This window comes from Corythoichthys intestinalis, chromosome 19 (assembly GCF_030265065.1).
Source record: "Corythoichthys intestinalis isolate RoL2023-P3 chromosome 19, ASM3026506v1, whole genome shotgun sequence".
NCBI lineage: Eukaryota > Metazoa > Chordata > Actinopteri > Syngnathiformes > Syngnathidae > Corythoichthys > Corythoichthys intestinalis.
The window spans coordinates 34,842,987-34,858,688 of NC_080413.1; the positions used below are offsets into that span (position 1 = coordinate 34,842,987).

At 38.0% G+C, this 15,702-nt stretch overlaps 1 protein-coding gene across 4 annotated transcripts in view; it reads left to right on the plus strand.

Annotated features, from left to right (window-relative positions):
* Window positions 1-247: 247 nt before the first annotated feature.
* The window catches only part of cd2ap (CD2-associated protein), a 114,395-nt gene continuing 98,940 nt past the window's right edge, over window positions 248-15,702 (plus strand). For 3 of the 4 annotated variants that reach the window (XM_057822500.1, XM_057822501.1, XM_057822499.1), the window contains exon 1: window positions 248-592. In XM_057822500.1, the coding sequence (XP_057678483.1) occupies window positions 589-592 (4 nt within the window). In that variant the 5' untranslated portion in view covers window positions 248-588. The remainder of the gene's footprint in view (window positions 593-15,702) is intronic. The other variant, XM_057822498.1, reaches the window with a different exon arrangement.

The following is a 15,702-nucleotide window of genomic DNA, read 5'->3' on the forward strand; positions in this document are numbered from 1 at the left end:
TCATAAATCTACTCAAGTAAATGTAAAAGTATGGCTTGGTAGATCTACTCTTAGTAGTACATTTTTCTCATAAAGTTACTCAAGTAAATGTAACGCATTACTACCCACTTATGTGTGTTAGTTTTTCCACCATTGAAATATACCTGACATAGCAGACGCGCGGAGTGATGACTGGGTTAATATGCTCAGTGGACCAATAATATGGCAGGGATCAAAATTCCACCCATTCCTCTCGCGGGACTTTCCCCCAGCTTCGAAACATCGCGAAGTTTAGTACTGTTTTGTATTTTGGTGGCTGGGCAGCCGCTGTTAAATTACCCAATGGAGGCAAGTCCAAGAAAGGTGGAGACTCCTGTTCAACTTCCTGCACAATAGTCTTGAAGCACTGCCAGGGGAGAAGAAGGGAAGCTGCCGCATGGCAAAGCGAATGGATACACGGCTGTCAACTTCTCCTTAATTCCTACAACATAGCAGTTGTTAACTGTTTCTACGCCCACCGATTTGGTGTGTTGCTTTGCTTTTAAGCCGCAAGCTTGCCGAATCAGGAATTTGCAACGTTTGATCGCAAAGGCGGCGCGAAGGACAGGAATGGGTGAGTTTTCCATGATGTGGCGCTTGTGTTATGTTGGCTTTTAAGCGCCATACGTTTCTGTTCGCAACGACGTACGCAAGTCTACTTCACGTAAAGCATTCGAGCCTTATGTCGGTGTCTTAAATCATGCTGTGAGCGTTTGACGAAAGGTTAAAGACAACAATCCACTTAGGTTAGCTTAGCTTGACTAGCGAGCTAGCAAAGTCAACCTATTACACACCTCGTTTTTTGAAGCGGGGTATTTCTTAATATGTTTACACAACTAAACAATCTTAAAGCTATCGCCATTGAATCGAAATTACGTACTGCTATGAAAACATATCTTGTCCAAGTTCAGCACTCAATTGTGTGTGAAGTTGGCTGTTTGTGTGAGTCAAACTAACTCTAATAGACAGCTAATTTAAGTTAATTTCGTTGTGTTTAAAATCCAAAAATCTTACCTGGATTTGAATTTGAGATGTGCTGTGCTGAATTGTTGCGTTTCCACCCAAGCTGTTGTCAGATGGTGCGTTTTTAGTGTGACTATTTACATGTCGGCAAGCCAATCAGCCTGTCAAAGTAATCGCTCTGGTGAGTAAAGTGAAACAGTTCATTCACATGTAGTTATGTGTATAAACTTTAAAAGATGATTTGATATCCATGAGACCAGCGTACAAGACTGATTTGATTGTATTGCAGTGATATAAGTCTAACTTTCAAGTCTTAAGTTGTGACTCTTGAACTCATTTAGTGGCAGACGTGTGTTTACGCCTTTTACCTTTTTGACGGGACGGGTGCAGGAATGTCAGACTGGTCTACTGGGAATTACACGTTTGTAAACAAGTTTGACTTATTGGCTGTTATTGACAGCGATAGACGTCCAATCCATTTGAACTGGGAGAGCAGTGTGAAAATCAGTGTGAGTGTGAGAATCAATTTTTGGTCAACTTCTCAATGGGTGTAGAAGATAAGTATCGGGGTTTTGTGTATTACATCAGAGTTTGACTTTCATAATTGTCATCCTTTCAAAAGGTAGGTGTTATTAAATCGTGCAGAACATAGACAGCATACAGTATAATAATGATGAACCTAGGGTGACCATATTTTGATTTCCAAAAAAGAGGACACTCGGCCCGGCCTCGAGATATTTAAATTTTACTCTAAGTCCACTCAAAGATGCCTATATAACTTTAATACATTTAAAGTGTGCCTCGTCCGTCTGGTTAGAAAAAATCAGTTTTATTTAAAAAAAAAAAAAAAAAAAAAAAAACAGGCCTATTGCCATATAGTATATATTATACACTATATGGGAAAATTTTTTACTCAACAGGCTTTATTCTTCCTAAAAAAATTTTTTTAAAAATCAAACCTTAAAAAAACAAAAACAAATAATGATTAAAAAAAAAAAAAAAAAAAATAAAAAAAAAAATATATATATATATATATATAATGCAGACCCATGGAAATTTAGTCCAGTCAATACGCACACACAGTAGGCAATGTGCCAACTCAACATTTTTATAAATTACTATCACGACAATTGTCGTTGACAAATTGTTATTCCCACTCAATTTTTATTCTCATTCAGTGTTCTAGATTGTATGCAAACAATAATCGAAATAAACTGAGAAGCTATTCAACCAGCATGTTTCCAAACGCAGCAGTTCAAAACTACATTGCCCATAATGCCTAGCGCGGCTGAGCGTACTGATAGCTACCCTGTTAGCGAGTACCGGGCGAGGCAAAATATAACTTTGCTATAAAAGTTTACAATCATTGGCAGCGCAACGATGCGACACACAACAGGATTTTACAGATTACGCCAGTGCAAATCTCCGACAGAAGTCAACAGTTGCCAATATATACGTATTTAACGTAAAAAACTCTCAACTGGGCAGGTGCTCCTATTTAAAATATACTAACATTCAACCAAATACACGAACACAGAACACTTAATACAAGACTAATACAATATACTGCATCTCTGTTTACACATAGGCTATAACCCAATATTCAACACACGTGATCGACATTAACAGGAGAGAAACCTACAGAAAGGTGTATGGAGCCACGTCTTAAAACTCCTTGCTGTAGTCTGATTTCTTGCCAAACTGTCAACCGTCGTTAGATGGTGGTAATTCCACATGAAACAAAGGGTAAACTGCCAACAAAAAACCAAGAAGAAGATGTACTCCTTCTCCCGTCCCTACTAGTCGGAGCCACATCAACGCAGGCAGGCGCTGCCTCCTAGCGGCCGGAGGGATTCTCTTCAAATTGGTCCCGTGAAAAATCATAAAAACCGGACATTTTCATGAATTTATGAAACCCGGCCGGACCTTCCGAAGAGCACGTAATAAGAGGACATGTCCGGGCAAAAGAGGACGTTTGGTCACCCTAGATGAACCTCAAAGCCGATGGTCAAGAGCCAAGCAGTTTGCAGATGGCGGTCAGCTATTTTGTGTTTTGATTTGTGTCTCAATTGTAAAGCACAAAAATAAGAGGAACTGGAAGAAATGAAACACTTCACTAACATTTCATTGTTATTTTCAGTCAAAATTGGATTTCAATTGGATGTCGGACTTGTCAGTAGAAATACACATATGTCTAGCAGTGACGTGCGGTGAGGTTCATGGCTGGTGAGACACTGACTCGTTTTGTGTCAGATTTACAAATATATAAACCAAAAAGGGTAGCTTATTCAATTGGCTACTGGTTCTTTAATATCTCATCAACATTCTTCACACAACAAGAACACATGGTACATATTACAGATACGTAAAAACTAAGAAAATAATATGCATTTGCTCTACACCCTCCATGTGTTGGCCGTCGCAATTCTATAATTCATGCAACATAAATGAGAGTAAAAAGTGGTGTACAAAACCACAGATTTCAATTTTCACCTTTAGTGAAATATTCAGTTGTCTTTAAAACTTTTAATTCTGATACTTGAATCATTTTAAAACAGGTTTCTCAACAAAAAGCATGAAAAGAAGAACAAAGAATATTTTATATTAGGCCAAAATTTAGTTTTTAAATATTCTATTGTATTTTTCTTAATCTAATCTCTTTCTTATAAGATTGAAATGAAAACTGTGGTCTTACCTTTATTTGTAGATGAAGTCCATGCGCCTGTCCTTCGCCACAAAAACCTCCTTACTTTGTTTTAATAGTCCTCCTTATTTTCCTTTAGTTTTAAAAGTCTAGCTGCCTCAAAGGAGATGATTGCTTCAATTAGATCGTTCTGTATTCTGTAATCTTTCTCAGCAAAAGCATGTAATAGTTCTACATAATTGTCACGACTAGAAGAGCTTGCCCTCTCATCGTTACCACAAAATGCTAACTCCTGTTTAGCTAGGAAGCAGGTTGCATTAATGAGGTTTTTCAAAATCGTTCGGTTTTCCTTTACCTTAGCATTGTGGATGCTAACGTTGAGCCTCCGCTGTTCGTTCAAAGCCAAATAGATCCTTGAGCTTCCAATTTTTTTTTTTAAAGCAATCTGGCTTTGAATGTGAGTCAGTGTCTCATGTTTGCTGAGATTTCGTGGTAAATTTTTCATGTCACTATATCCCGTGTTAGTCCAGACATTGGCACAAGTTGAGAACAAAAAGCAGGGAAAGCAGTTAAGGCGATTTTTCGAAGAACAGCCACATAGCCAGTCTTTTCGGATGTTCCACTCTCCGTTGGAAAAGAGCGAGTTATCTTCTAGTTTGAAGCAAACCTTTTAGCTCTGGCGTTGGTCTTACCAGTGTTAATCACGTCCCCTTTTGACTGAAAGTCCAATTTTGAGAAACTTATAATCCTCTTCCATTTTGGGAGTCCGACGTAGCAAAATACAAAACGGCTCGCAGCAGTGCACTTGACGCGCCTGGCGCCAAGTACCCGATAGCTCACGTATGCCCCCCTTCAGTGCGGCAGAGTACGATCTGCCGCAACCTGAGCCTTTTCACTGCGGTTTTATCTCCCATCAGCAAAACTAAATACGTCACAAACAAACATTAAACTTTAAGGGTTAAAGACATTAGCCAGACTGTGGAAAATCAGGTCAAATAAACGTAGCTGCAAACATTATAATGGTGACATGCAGATATACGGCAACCCGCACGCTCCAATTGCATGTGTCAACCCAGTTTGTGATGGATTGCGCATTCAGAGGTAGAGGTGGGAATCTTTGGGCACCTAACGATTCGATTACGATTCAGAGGCTCCGATTCGATTATAAAACGATTATTGATGCACCCCCCCTCCTTTTTTTTTTTTTTTTTTTTTTTTTTTTTTTTTTTTTTTAAATGTTTTGTACATTAGTTCCAAAATTGTTCAAAAATACTCTCAGGCTAAACCAAACTACTATTTCAGTATCAAGTTAACATATAGCAGTAAACAAATATACAAAAATAACAGTAAATAAAAAACTCCAGTCCCCATTCTGTATCAGCAGCTTTAAACTACATTCAATTAATTTAATGTTTGAATCAACCGTTAAAGTTGTTAAAATTGCTCCCGTTATTCCATAATTTCCCTTTTGTCTACTTTCGACATGTGAAAGTTTTAAAACTATTTTAAAGATAGATTCAAGTCAATATTTTACCGATTTGGGAGTATTTTAGATAAAAAGTTAATTAGGTTCGCTTGGAAGGTTCGCTACAACAGCCTTGCAGGAAAGTGTACTGCTTTAAGATGGCGGCCGTTTACTAACGCCCGCATCTAGCTTTTTGTAGATGTGCTGCTAACGCTATTGAATCTATATTGCATCTAGTCCTATATAAATGATATCTACCGTAACATTATGCAGATGTACTTTGTAGCAGCTTTTCGGCAGCAGTCAGGTATGTTGTTGTGTTTTTTATCTCGTGGCATGAGTTGAGCTAGAGCCGTGAGTTGAGCATTGGCATTACCCGAGGGGCCGGGTAATGAGAAGCATGATGTTTAGCTACTCTCGCTTCGTTCTTCATTGTGCCGAAGACCGCGCGGCGCGCTGAGTGTGTTGTACTTTCGCTTTACTTGGCATATTTCAATAATCGGAATTTGGATGTTTGTGAATCGTTCTCGAATCTTCCACGGCCGAATCGCGAATAATCTAAGACTCGGAAATTTTGCACACCTCTATTCAGAGGTGAGGCTTTACTCGTTGCTGCCGCACCTCTTCTCTCATGTCTTTATTTGAACAGAAAATAGGCAAATTCAGCAATTTTGACTATAAAAAATGTTCAAAATTAGTCATACATAAAGATCAGTGGACAAATATTAATATAAATTTGATGTTATAATTATTTTTTGTCATGATAACAGCTCAGGTTCTGCCTCCCCTGACCGCACGTCACTGAGTCTAGGGCTGCAGCTAAATATATATATTTTAGTAAACGAGTAATCGACTGAAAATTCTCTCGATTAATTGAGTAATCAGATAAAGCATTTTTTTTTTAGGTAAACAGAAATTATAAATGAAAAAAAAGACATTTAATCCAATATTGAACCATTTTCAGTCAATCAATGTCTTTATTTTCGATGTACATTGTTGAAAACAGCCAACAATTGCATCTCAAATGTGACTAGAAAAATTCACTGCTTTCACTCTAAAAACTTCTAGATCTTATAAAAAAAAAATATTTCTTACCTAAAAATGTAATTACGCTTGATAACACACATCACTTGAAAGCTACGTGTTTTTCCCATTGAATTTCCATTTGTGTCGAGCTATTTTTAAGTTCTAGTTAAGTTTTAAGTTAGTCTAAACTGTAAGTACTGATAGGATTTTGAGTTTTTGCAATGTTCAAAATAAATGTATGATAGCTGCTGTATTGGAGCATATTAGGGACCAGTGCTACTTGGTGTTTTATTCAGCAATGACTACTGAGTTAAAACTGACAGTTAGCTTTATTATGTTTTGATTTTACACTCTCATCACTCTTCAGCACTTCGTTTTTAAAGATTAAATAAAGCCTGTATGTAAGACACGTTAGCCACGCATCGACAGTGGAAACCTAGCCGTCTGAAGGGCTAACGTTACGTGTGCGAGTGACAGTAACGTAATATTTATTAGCGCTGAGAAGTCTACTGCTTAAAGATGGCGGCTGTTTACTAACGCTGCCCAGACGCGGCCAAGTCTGTCATTTCGCATCTAGTTTTAAATGCATGCGATATCTATGAGATACATCGGACACTACCTGCTACTACACTAGCATCATGCGGGCGTAGTTTTTAGTAACGTCGGCGTAGTTTGTAGCGGCTGTCGTCTGCAGTAAGGTTTTTTTTTAGTGATGCACGATAATACATTTTTCAACCGATATCGATAACCGATAATTTCCTGCCCCTTCCACCCGATAACCGATAATGTCACGCCGATAATTTTATTCAAATATATAAGTAAAATTTTAAAGTATACAAAGATCAAATGTTACTGTGCAAAAATGTAATTTAGTGCTATTTTTTTCCACATCAAATGTGAACAAGTAGTAAATTCCAACATCTAAACAATGGCAATGACATTGTGTAATGGTAAGCTTTTGGCAACAATTACTTCGAGAGTAAACACCCAAGTTGCACAAAAATGCCTTAAAACTAAGCCATCCCTAACATATATCACATTACTACACTGCAAAAACATCTACTTAAAACTAGCAGAATTGGACAAAACTGTTGATTGCGCACATTTGGAGGCTAAATCAAATTGTTGCTCCTCTGGGGTTCAGAGGGGCAAATTAGGTGAACCAATTGGACTTGTAGTGTGACTGTGATGACAGAGTAGAGGACATGAGTTGAGCTACAAGCTGTTTTTACTCCACAGCAAAGGAAAAGTAATTTCTTTTACAAACATATATGTACACAACAGAAGTTAACAAAAGAAATGGCCTCCAAAAGTCCAAAAAGTCCAAATGGCCATTAAAAATTTCAACCATTAGCATACACATTTTTTAAATATATAAATACACAATAAAATGTGTACCTTGCTTTTAAATTCAACATATGAAGCATATTTATACATTGGAGAATGGATATTCTTAATACATCTGTATGTAACAACCATTTTTAACATGTACCGACTGGTTTCCGCTAGGGTATGCTACATCATCATCTTCCTACGCTAGGCCGTTAGCTCCGCAGGTTAGCATACAACACCATCCCGTTTGACTCCAAAACGCTCAACAAACATCGTTTTTTTTGCTTTTCACACCGTATATTATTATCCCAAACCCTTTCTAACATTAATAATATATGCTAAACAGATGGATGCAGAGTTTTAACCAACCTGTGATGACAGAGTAGAGGACATGAGTTGAGCTACAAGCTGTTTTTACTCCACAGCAAAGGAAAAGTAATTTCTTCCTCTGTGGCGCCTCCACTCTTCGCCGTCAGAACGCAACATGCGCCATCCGCAGGCCAAAGTAGGAATTACATTTAACTCAAAAGAGTTTATGTTAGAATCAATTAAAATATTTCAAAGTATATAATTATCGGATTGCATTATCGGTTGAATTTGGTTTTATCTGGATTCTCAGTGTGACGTCGTAATTGCCATTATCGGCCGATAATTATCGGTGACCGATATTATCGTGCATCTCTTTTTTTAAATTTTTTTTATTGCCTCTTCCTCTACGAACGTGACGTCAGCGCGTTGTCCCGCATTAAAAGTAGTACGGGCAAAACGTGATACTTAGAGCTGGCAAAATGAAACGATTCCTCGAGGTGAATAAAATTACTCGGATCAGTTTTTAAACCCGAGTTACTCGAGTTGCTCGAGTATTCATTTCAGCTCTACATATGTCGTTAGAGTATGGTTTCAGTGTTTTGTTAAAAGACTCCTCTGAATATCAGCCGGTGATGCACCTTATAACTAAAAAAATCTAATTTTGTGTTTTCTTTACTGGTGTATTGTGCTAGTTTTTTTCCATTAAAAAACATGTAAAAATTGATCAAGTTGAACATGACACAGAAGAAAGAAATATTGCGTTAAAACAAAAGCAAGAATGGGCTATAGACAGGGGTGCACATAATTTTTTTGCCCAGGTTCTCAGAGGAGGACCTGGAGATGTGACTTGGTCCTCATTGAGCTTGAGAGCCAACCCGCCTGATGCGATAAATTTATGACAAGCTTTACTTAGAGCCAATTAACTTTAATTAATTATATTAACAATTAATGCTTGTTTAACATCAACTGGCACAACAAAATTACCATTACTTTGAAATGTAAAGAAATAAAAAGCACCAATTCAAAATAAAGGGCATTATGCGGCTCCCACATTAACTCCAAGCCTTTTTAAAAGTGGGATGTCCTCCTCATAAGACCTTATTGAACGTGCATGTTTAGCTTTGTAAAATGCGAGCAAAAACACGTTTGTCAGTGCATGTCGCTGTTCATTACCTTTGTTCCGCCACTTGTCCATAGGGCGAGCGGGGTCCTGTTTGACATCGATAGTTTGCTTAATTGCCACATGCTCTCTGTTTTTTTTCGTGCTTTTCAAAGTTTGGATGGCTGAAATTCTTTGACCCTACATAAAATGCGCTGCTCTTATCGGCGACATTGGGATTCTCACAGCACATTTTGTACCGCATTTCCGTGCGAGCATCATTTGCTTCTAGCCATGGTACCTCCTACTTTTCAGCAAAAGTCCTTTTTTTTCGGTAGCTCCGGTGACGTCTCTGTCGTCTGTCTGTCTTTTGACGGGGGTGGGGGAACACGGAAGTAATTACTCAGTGTGGCCTGCCTCTTTGACATTTTGAGAAGTTTTTTTCTCGTGTCCGCCGCAAATACGGTGGTCAGCCATCGGTACGCAAAAGCGTATTGAAGTCGTTGAGGGCCAGCGCGTTTGTCTATGTCCGGTACGCATGCGCGCATGCGGACCACTTATGTGCACCCCTGGCTATAGATGAATATGTGGAGACGTTTTGACACTCGCTTTCATAAAAGATAACTGAATATCAAATGGCTTTCACGGGTCTGACTTCATTGGATTTTGTTCTGATCTCACTAGATATGCGACTGCTCTATCACCTCAGACCAGGGGTTGGTGACCTTAAAGACATTTTGACAGGTCTATCTACTATAGAAAGCAAGTTCATAATGAACTATGAATGCCTGGCACCCAGCTTTAATAACTCATCAGCTCAGAGACAGTAAAAGCACAACCTAAGAGCACTCATGCCTTCTATTGACTAACTCGGAAACTACTGGGAACATTAAGTCCACAATTCATATATTTAATCAGCCCTACTGATTAGAGGTCGACTGATATATGGACTATTGTCCAAGATGATTTTCCAAAAAAAAAAAAAAAAAAAAAACGATTGAAAAAGGACTTTGATCATGCATCTGTGTGGTAAACTGTGGCCGCCACTGACTGATTGCATGAGAGAATATGCAATGTTGCTTTACCATTTTAAGGTGTTTACTGAGTGATGCTTACACTCTAAATGTAACTCTTAGTGTTAGCGTAGCATTAGCATTAGCTTTAACGTGGAAAGCATCCTCTCAAACACACTCACTTGTTTACATCTTTTTGTGACGTCCCTATGGGTTTAATTAATTGAAAGTAATGTACTGTTTTTGCTAATTGCGTATAATCACTGAAAGAAGTGCTGCGTTTCTTGGTTTGGTAGCACTAGACCAAATTAATGTTTTAAGTCTCAGGTCGTCATTGTAAATTTGAATATGTTGAAGCAATTTTTAAAAAGAAAATTGCCTTTACGTGCTTTAAAAAAAGAATATCAGTTTACAAAATTGGTTATGGATACAGGCAATCGGCTGATTTAAAAAAAAAATAAATTAATTAATTTTTTATTTTATGATATTCGCATCGGTATTTAAAAATGCCATATCAGCCTCTGCGTACGATCAGTCCACCAATATTGGTGGAGTAGCAATTTTAAGTCAACAATTAAGTAAGCAAATTAATCAGCTTTGAGACAAAAAAAAAAAAAGATCTGAAGATCGATCTGTATACATCCTTAGAATGTACTTGCCAAATTTAATTCTAATCAGTCTACGAATAACTGAGGAAGAGCAATTCTAGTTGGTATCCGCCCAAAGAAGAAGGAAAACAACGAGAACAAAGCAAGAGTTTTTGAGACCTCCCTCTGGGTGGTCTACTAACCCAGAGAAAGACACAAAACCCATATGGCATTTAAAGAGGGGAGACCAATGCATTTTTTTTTTTTTTTGTATGCATATAAACAGATTGTTTTTTTTTTTCATGTTTTAAGCTGAATACTGGGAATACAATAAAACAATGAAAACAACAATTATGCTTGATCCAGAGAGGAGCTCGCTGAATGGCCACTACAGACACCTAGACAGAATTGGATACACATCCAATGTAGTTTTTTGATTATAATGTTACAAAAGCAGATCCTCCCTGAAGAGAGTTGTTGTCAAAGTATACTACAGTGTTACCTATACTTACGAAATGAATTGGTTCTGGAAGTTGTTTCGTAAACTGAAAATTCTGTAAGTAGAGACGCATTTTCCAAATAAATGCCCTAATCCGTTCCAAGACCCCATTATTCAGACATTAATCTTTTATAAAGTATAAAATGCATCATAACATGTAACAAATACATCCAACAATTAAATGGTTGCACAATAACCATAAAATGAGAGTTGTGCATGATGTAAAAAACAAGGAATAAAGAATAAAAGTTAATACAAACACATAAAGCTGTCGGAACACCTCATGTCGAATGAAGAGGACGCTTGGATACACATATATACATACAGTAGAGGTCCCTCTTAGCCAATTGGTTGTCAGGAAGATGCTAGGCAATAGCCAATGGAAGAGCAGCTATAAGTATGTTACGTTCAGTAAACTCTGGGAGCTGCATTTAGCAGCCTGTACTGCCTTTCAAATCCTGAAGTTTTTTTCGTAACAAGAGGCAATATTTTCCCGTCAAGGCGTGTCGTAAGCTGAAAATTTTGTATGTAGAGAAGTTCGTAAGTAGAGGTACCACTGTGTGTGTATTTTTTGTTTTTGAAATTAGGGAGGTCCAATCACATTATAGCATTTGATTACATTTAGAAGACTTCCCCTTGTCAAAATGGCCATACTGTTGTGTTTTCAAATTACATGAACACCCACTTAATTTGGTGGCTAGTAGATTTTCATGTAGTTTGTGGGTGAGTCTTCTGCACTGAATTATGCAACCGTCTTGCTGCATCTCTTGAGACGTGTACGTGTGGAGTTGTGCTTGTGTGCAGTGTAGGAACTTGCTATGCTGCAAAACAGGTTCTAAACGTGGCATGGTTGAAACAAGGTATTTTTAAGAGATTACTGCTCTTCGTGTATCTTCTTGCATAACTTGTAAAATAATTTACCATGATGAATATACACAGAGCCTTTTGAAATCAGTTTAAAAACTGCTCTGAAGAATTGTGGTATCATTTCCTGCTAATGTCCGGTGAAGAGTGTGGTGACACTTAGCTGTGGTCACAAAAGTCTAGATTTCTTCGAGGAAAAAAAATAGTGTTATGATTATTGCATTTTTCCCCCCTCAATCTTCTACTCCTCCTACTACGACATCAACTGCTATAGTCCCCCCCCCCCCAAATTAATTAATACATTTCTTTATCTTCATAGCATTCTTTCTCATTAGATACTACACTTATGTAAATTGCCTTTAAATACTTGGAACTAGGGATGGGCGATATGACCTTAAGTACGTATCACGGTAAATTGAGCAGATTTACCTCGATAACGATAAGTGACGATAAATTCGCCCAAGCGGACTGTTATATAATTTGAAAATCTGAATTAATGCATTAAATACAAATTTACCGTTTCTCGTTAATTTATTTACCTGCTTTCAATTTAACATGCAACTGTACATGCAGTCTAAACATTAAGTATACAGTGGGCAAATAGGTATTTAGTCAACCACTAATTGTGCAAGTTCTCCCACTTGAAAATATTAGAGAGGCCTGTAATTGTCAACATTGGTAAACCTCAACCATGAGAGACTGAATGTGGGCAAAAAAACAGAAAATCACATTGTTTAATTTTTAAAGACTTTATTTGCAAATCATGGTGGAAAATAAGTACTTGGTCAATACCAAAAGTTCATCTCAATACTTTGTTATGTACCCTTTGTTGGCAATAGCGGAGGCCAAACGTTTCCTGTAACTCTTCACAAGCTTTTCACACACTGTTGCTGGTATTTTGGCCCATTCCTCCATGCAGATCTCCTCTAGAGCAGTGATGTTTTGGGGCTGTCGTTGGGCAACATGGACTTTCAAATGCCCACACAGATTTTCTATGGGGTTGAGATCTGGAGACTGGGTAGGCCACTCCAGCACCTTGAAATGCTTCTTATGAAGCCACTCCTTTGTTGCCCTGGCTGTGTGTTTGAGATAATTGTCATGCTAAAAGACCCAGCCCACTCTCATCTTCAATGCCCTTGCTGATGGAAGGAGATTTCCACTCAAAATCTCTCAATACATGGCCCCATTCATTCTTTCCTTTACACAGATCAGTCGTCCTGGTCCCTTTGCAGAAAAACAGCCCCAAAGCATGAGGTTTCCACCCCCATGCTTCACAGTGGGTATAGTGTTGTTCGTATGCAATTCAGTATTCTTTCTCCTCCAAACACGAGAACCTGTGTTTCTACTAGGCCTGAACAATATATCGTTTAAACATCGCCATCGCGATGTGCGCATGCGCAATAGTCCCATCGCAAGGACGTGCGATAGTTTTTTCATTTCATTTTTTTAAATCCACAAACGTTTGTTTTGAGGAAGGAGCGCGAAGGAGAGCGCACAGCCTCTCATCTCATTCCCTCCAACTCGCAGTCATTGGCTCCTCCCCCTCCCCTGCTACAGCGGAGTGGAGGGAGGAGGGGCCGAACAGCAGAGCGGAGGGAGGAGGGGCCGTTTTCAAAGTGAAAGCAAGCAACACGTTGAATAGGGAAGACTGTCTCCAAAAGGAGTTTTGGAAGTATTTTGGCTATCGACAAGAATATAAGGAACAAAAAACAGCCCTGTTGACAGTGCCTCGCCATGGTTGCCTCAACAAGAAGTAATCCGTCGAACATGTGGGACCATTTAAAACGCAGGTATCTATGCATTCCTGCTACGAGCTTCCCATCAGAGGCTTTTTAGTACAGGTGGGAACATTGTTACGTGCCAACGTTTTTGTCTCAAGCCTGCAATGGTGGATAAACTAGTAGTTTTGGCCAAAAACCTATGAGACCCAGTTGAGAATTGCTGAGCAAGGAAGGTGGACGATATGCAGACAAATACATAACACAGCTGCAGGAATGTCTTTTCTTCTTTTTATTCATGTGACAGCTAACAGGAAGGCAGGAAATTTGGGAGTTAAAATGGTTCTGTTATTCATCAGTTATTTGCTGTTATTCAGTTCAATTATTTACAAGTTCAATTGAGTTTCTGTTTCTTTTATATTTAAATTCATTGTAAATCGTATTTTTCAAATAACTATAGTACAGCTGCACATAAAGTTTTGATACTTAATATTTTTTAAATATTTTTACAACTTTGTTGCAGTTTTGCAGTTTTATATTGTTATATTTTGTGTAAACAACTCAGTGGACTAATGCACTTGCACTTTTATTTGACAGATTTAATATTTAAGTTCAAATATGTTGACAACTTTATTGTTTTACTGAGGTTTTTATTTATTGTTATAGTTTGTGAACAACTCTTATTTGTCATATTTAATATTTTTGTTCAACTATGTTTACAACTTTGTTGTTATTTTACAGAAGTTTTTATTTATTGTTATATTTTGTCAAAAACTTAGGGGACGAATGCACCTGCTCTTTTATTTGTCATTTAATGTATTTGCTGCTGTTGAAGTGTCAAATATTGTGTTCAATAAATTATCTATTTTGTGCAGACATTGCTTCCTGGATCCCTTCATAATAATACAGCAATCTTAATCATTCACAAATGAAACGGTATTATATGAATACACTGTGGTCACGGTGTGTCATGCAAAGTATTTCCAAACAGCTATTCAAGTCATCTAGTGAAAATTTCTTTAAAAAAAAAAAAAAAATGTATATATATATATATATATATATATAATTTTTTTTTTTACTATCGCAATATAATATCGCAATATATTGCACACCTCAAAAAAATCGCAACAATAGTTTTTTCCAATATCGTTCAGGCCTAGTTTCTACCAAAGAGTTCTATCTTGGTTTCATCTGACCATAACACATTCTCCCAGTCCTCTTGTGGATCATCCAAGTGCTCTCTAGGGAACCGCAGACGGGCCTGGACATTTACTTTCTTCAGCTGGGGGGACACGTCTGGCAGTGCAGGATTTGAGTCCCTGGCGGCGCATTGTGTTACTGATAGTAGCCTTTGTTACTGTGGTCCCAGGTCTCTGTAGCTCATTCACTAGGTCCCCCCGTGTGGTTCTGGGCTTTTTGCTCACCATTCTTGTTATCATTTTGATGCCACGGGGTGAGATCTTGCCCCAGATAGAGGGAGATGTCTTCCATTTTCTAATAATTGCTCCCACAGTTGATTTCTTTACACCAAGTGTTTTACCTATTGCAGATTCACTCTTCCCAGCCTGGTGCAGGTCTACAATTTTGTCTCAGGTGTCCTTCGACAGCTCTTTGGTCTTGGCCAAAGTGGAGTTTGGAGTGTGACTGACTGAGTTTGTGGACAGGTGTCTTTTATAACGATAATGAGTTAATACAGGTGCCATTAATACAGGCAACGAGTGAAGCCTCGTTAGACCTCGTTAGAAGAAGTTAGACCTTTTTGACAGCCAGAAATCTTGCTTGTTTGTAGGTGACCAAATACATATTTGCCCCGCTGTATAAAAATTTCCTGTAAACAATAAGAATTCAAAGATGAACTTTTATAATAGCTTGCATGACTTGAACAATGTACAACATTATAAAAATCAATACGTCTGTGCAAACATGTCATTGTAACTCAAATGACTTACAGCTTGAACAGTACACTTCAAACGGACAACTTATTGTTAATGGCTGCTGTGACATAATTACTCAACACAAGTGTTTACATCAAGGTTTCAGTTTTTTTTCTTTCCCCAGATCATTTTTTAATACATGCACGCACTAATGCACCCCCCACACAGACACAACCAGATTAACGCTATATTGCTCTTATGCAAATGAAACCGTTACGATTTTATGATGGC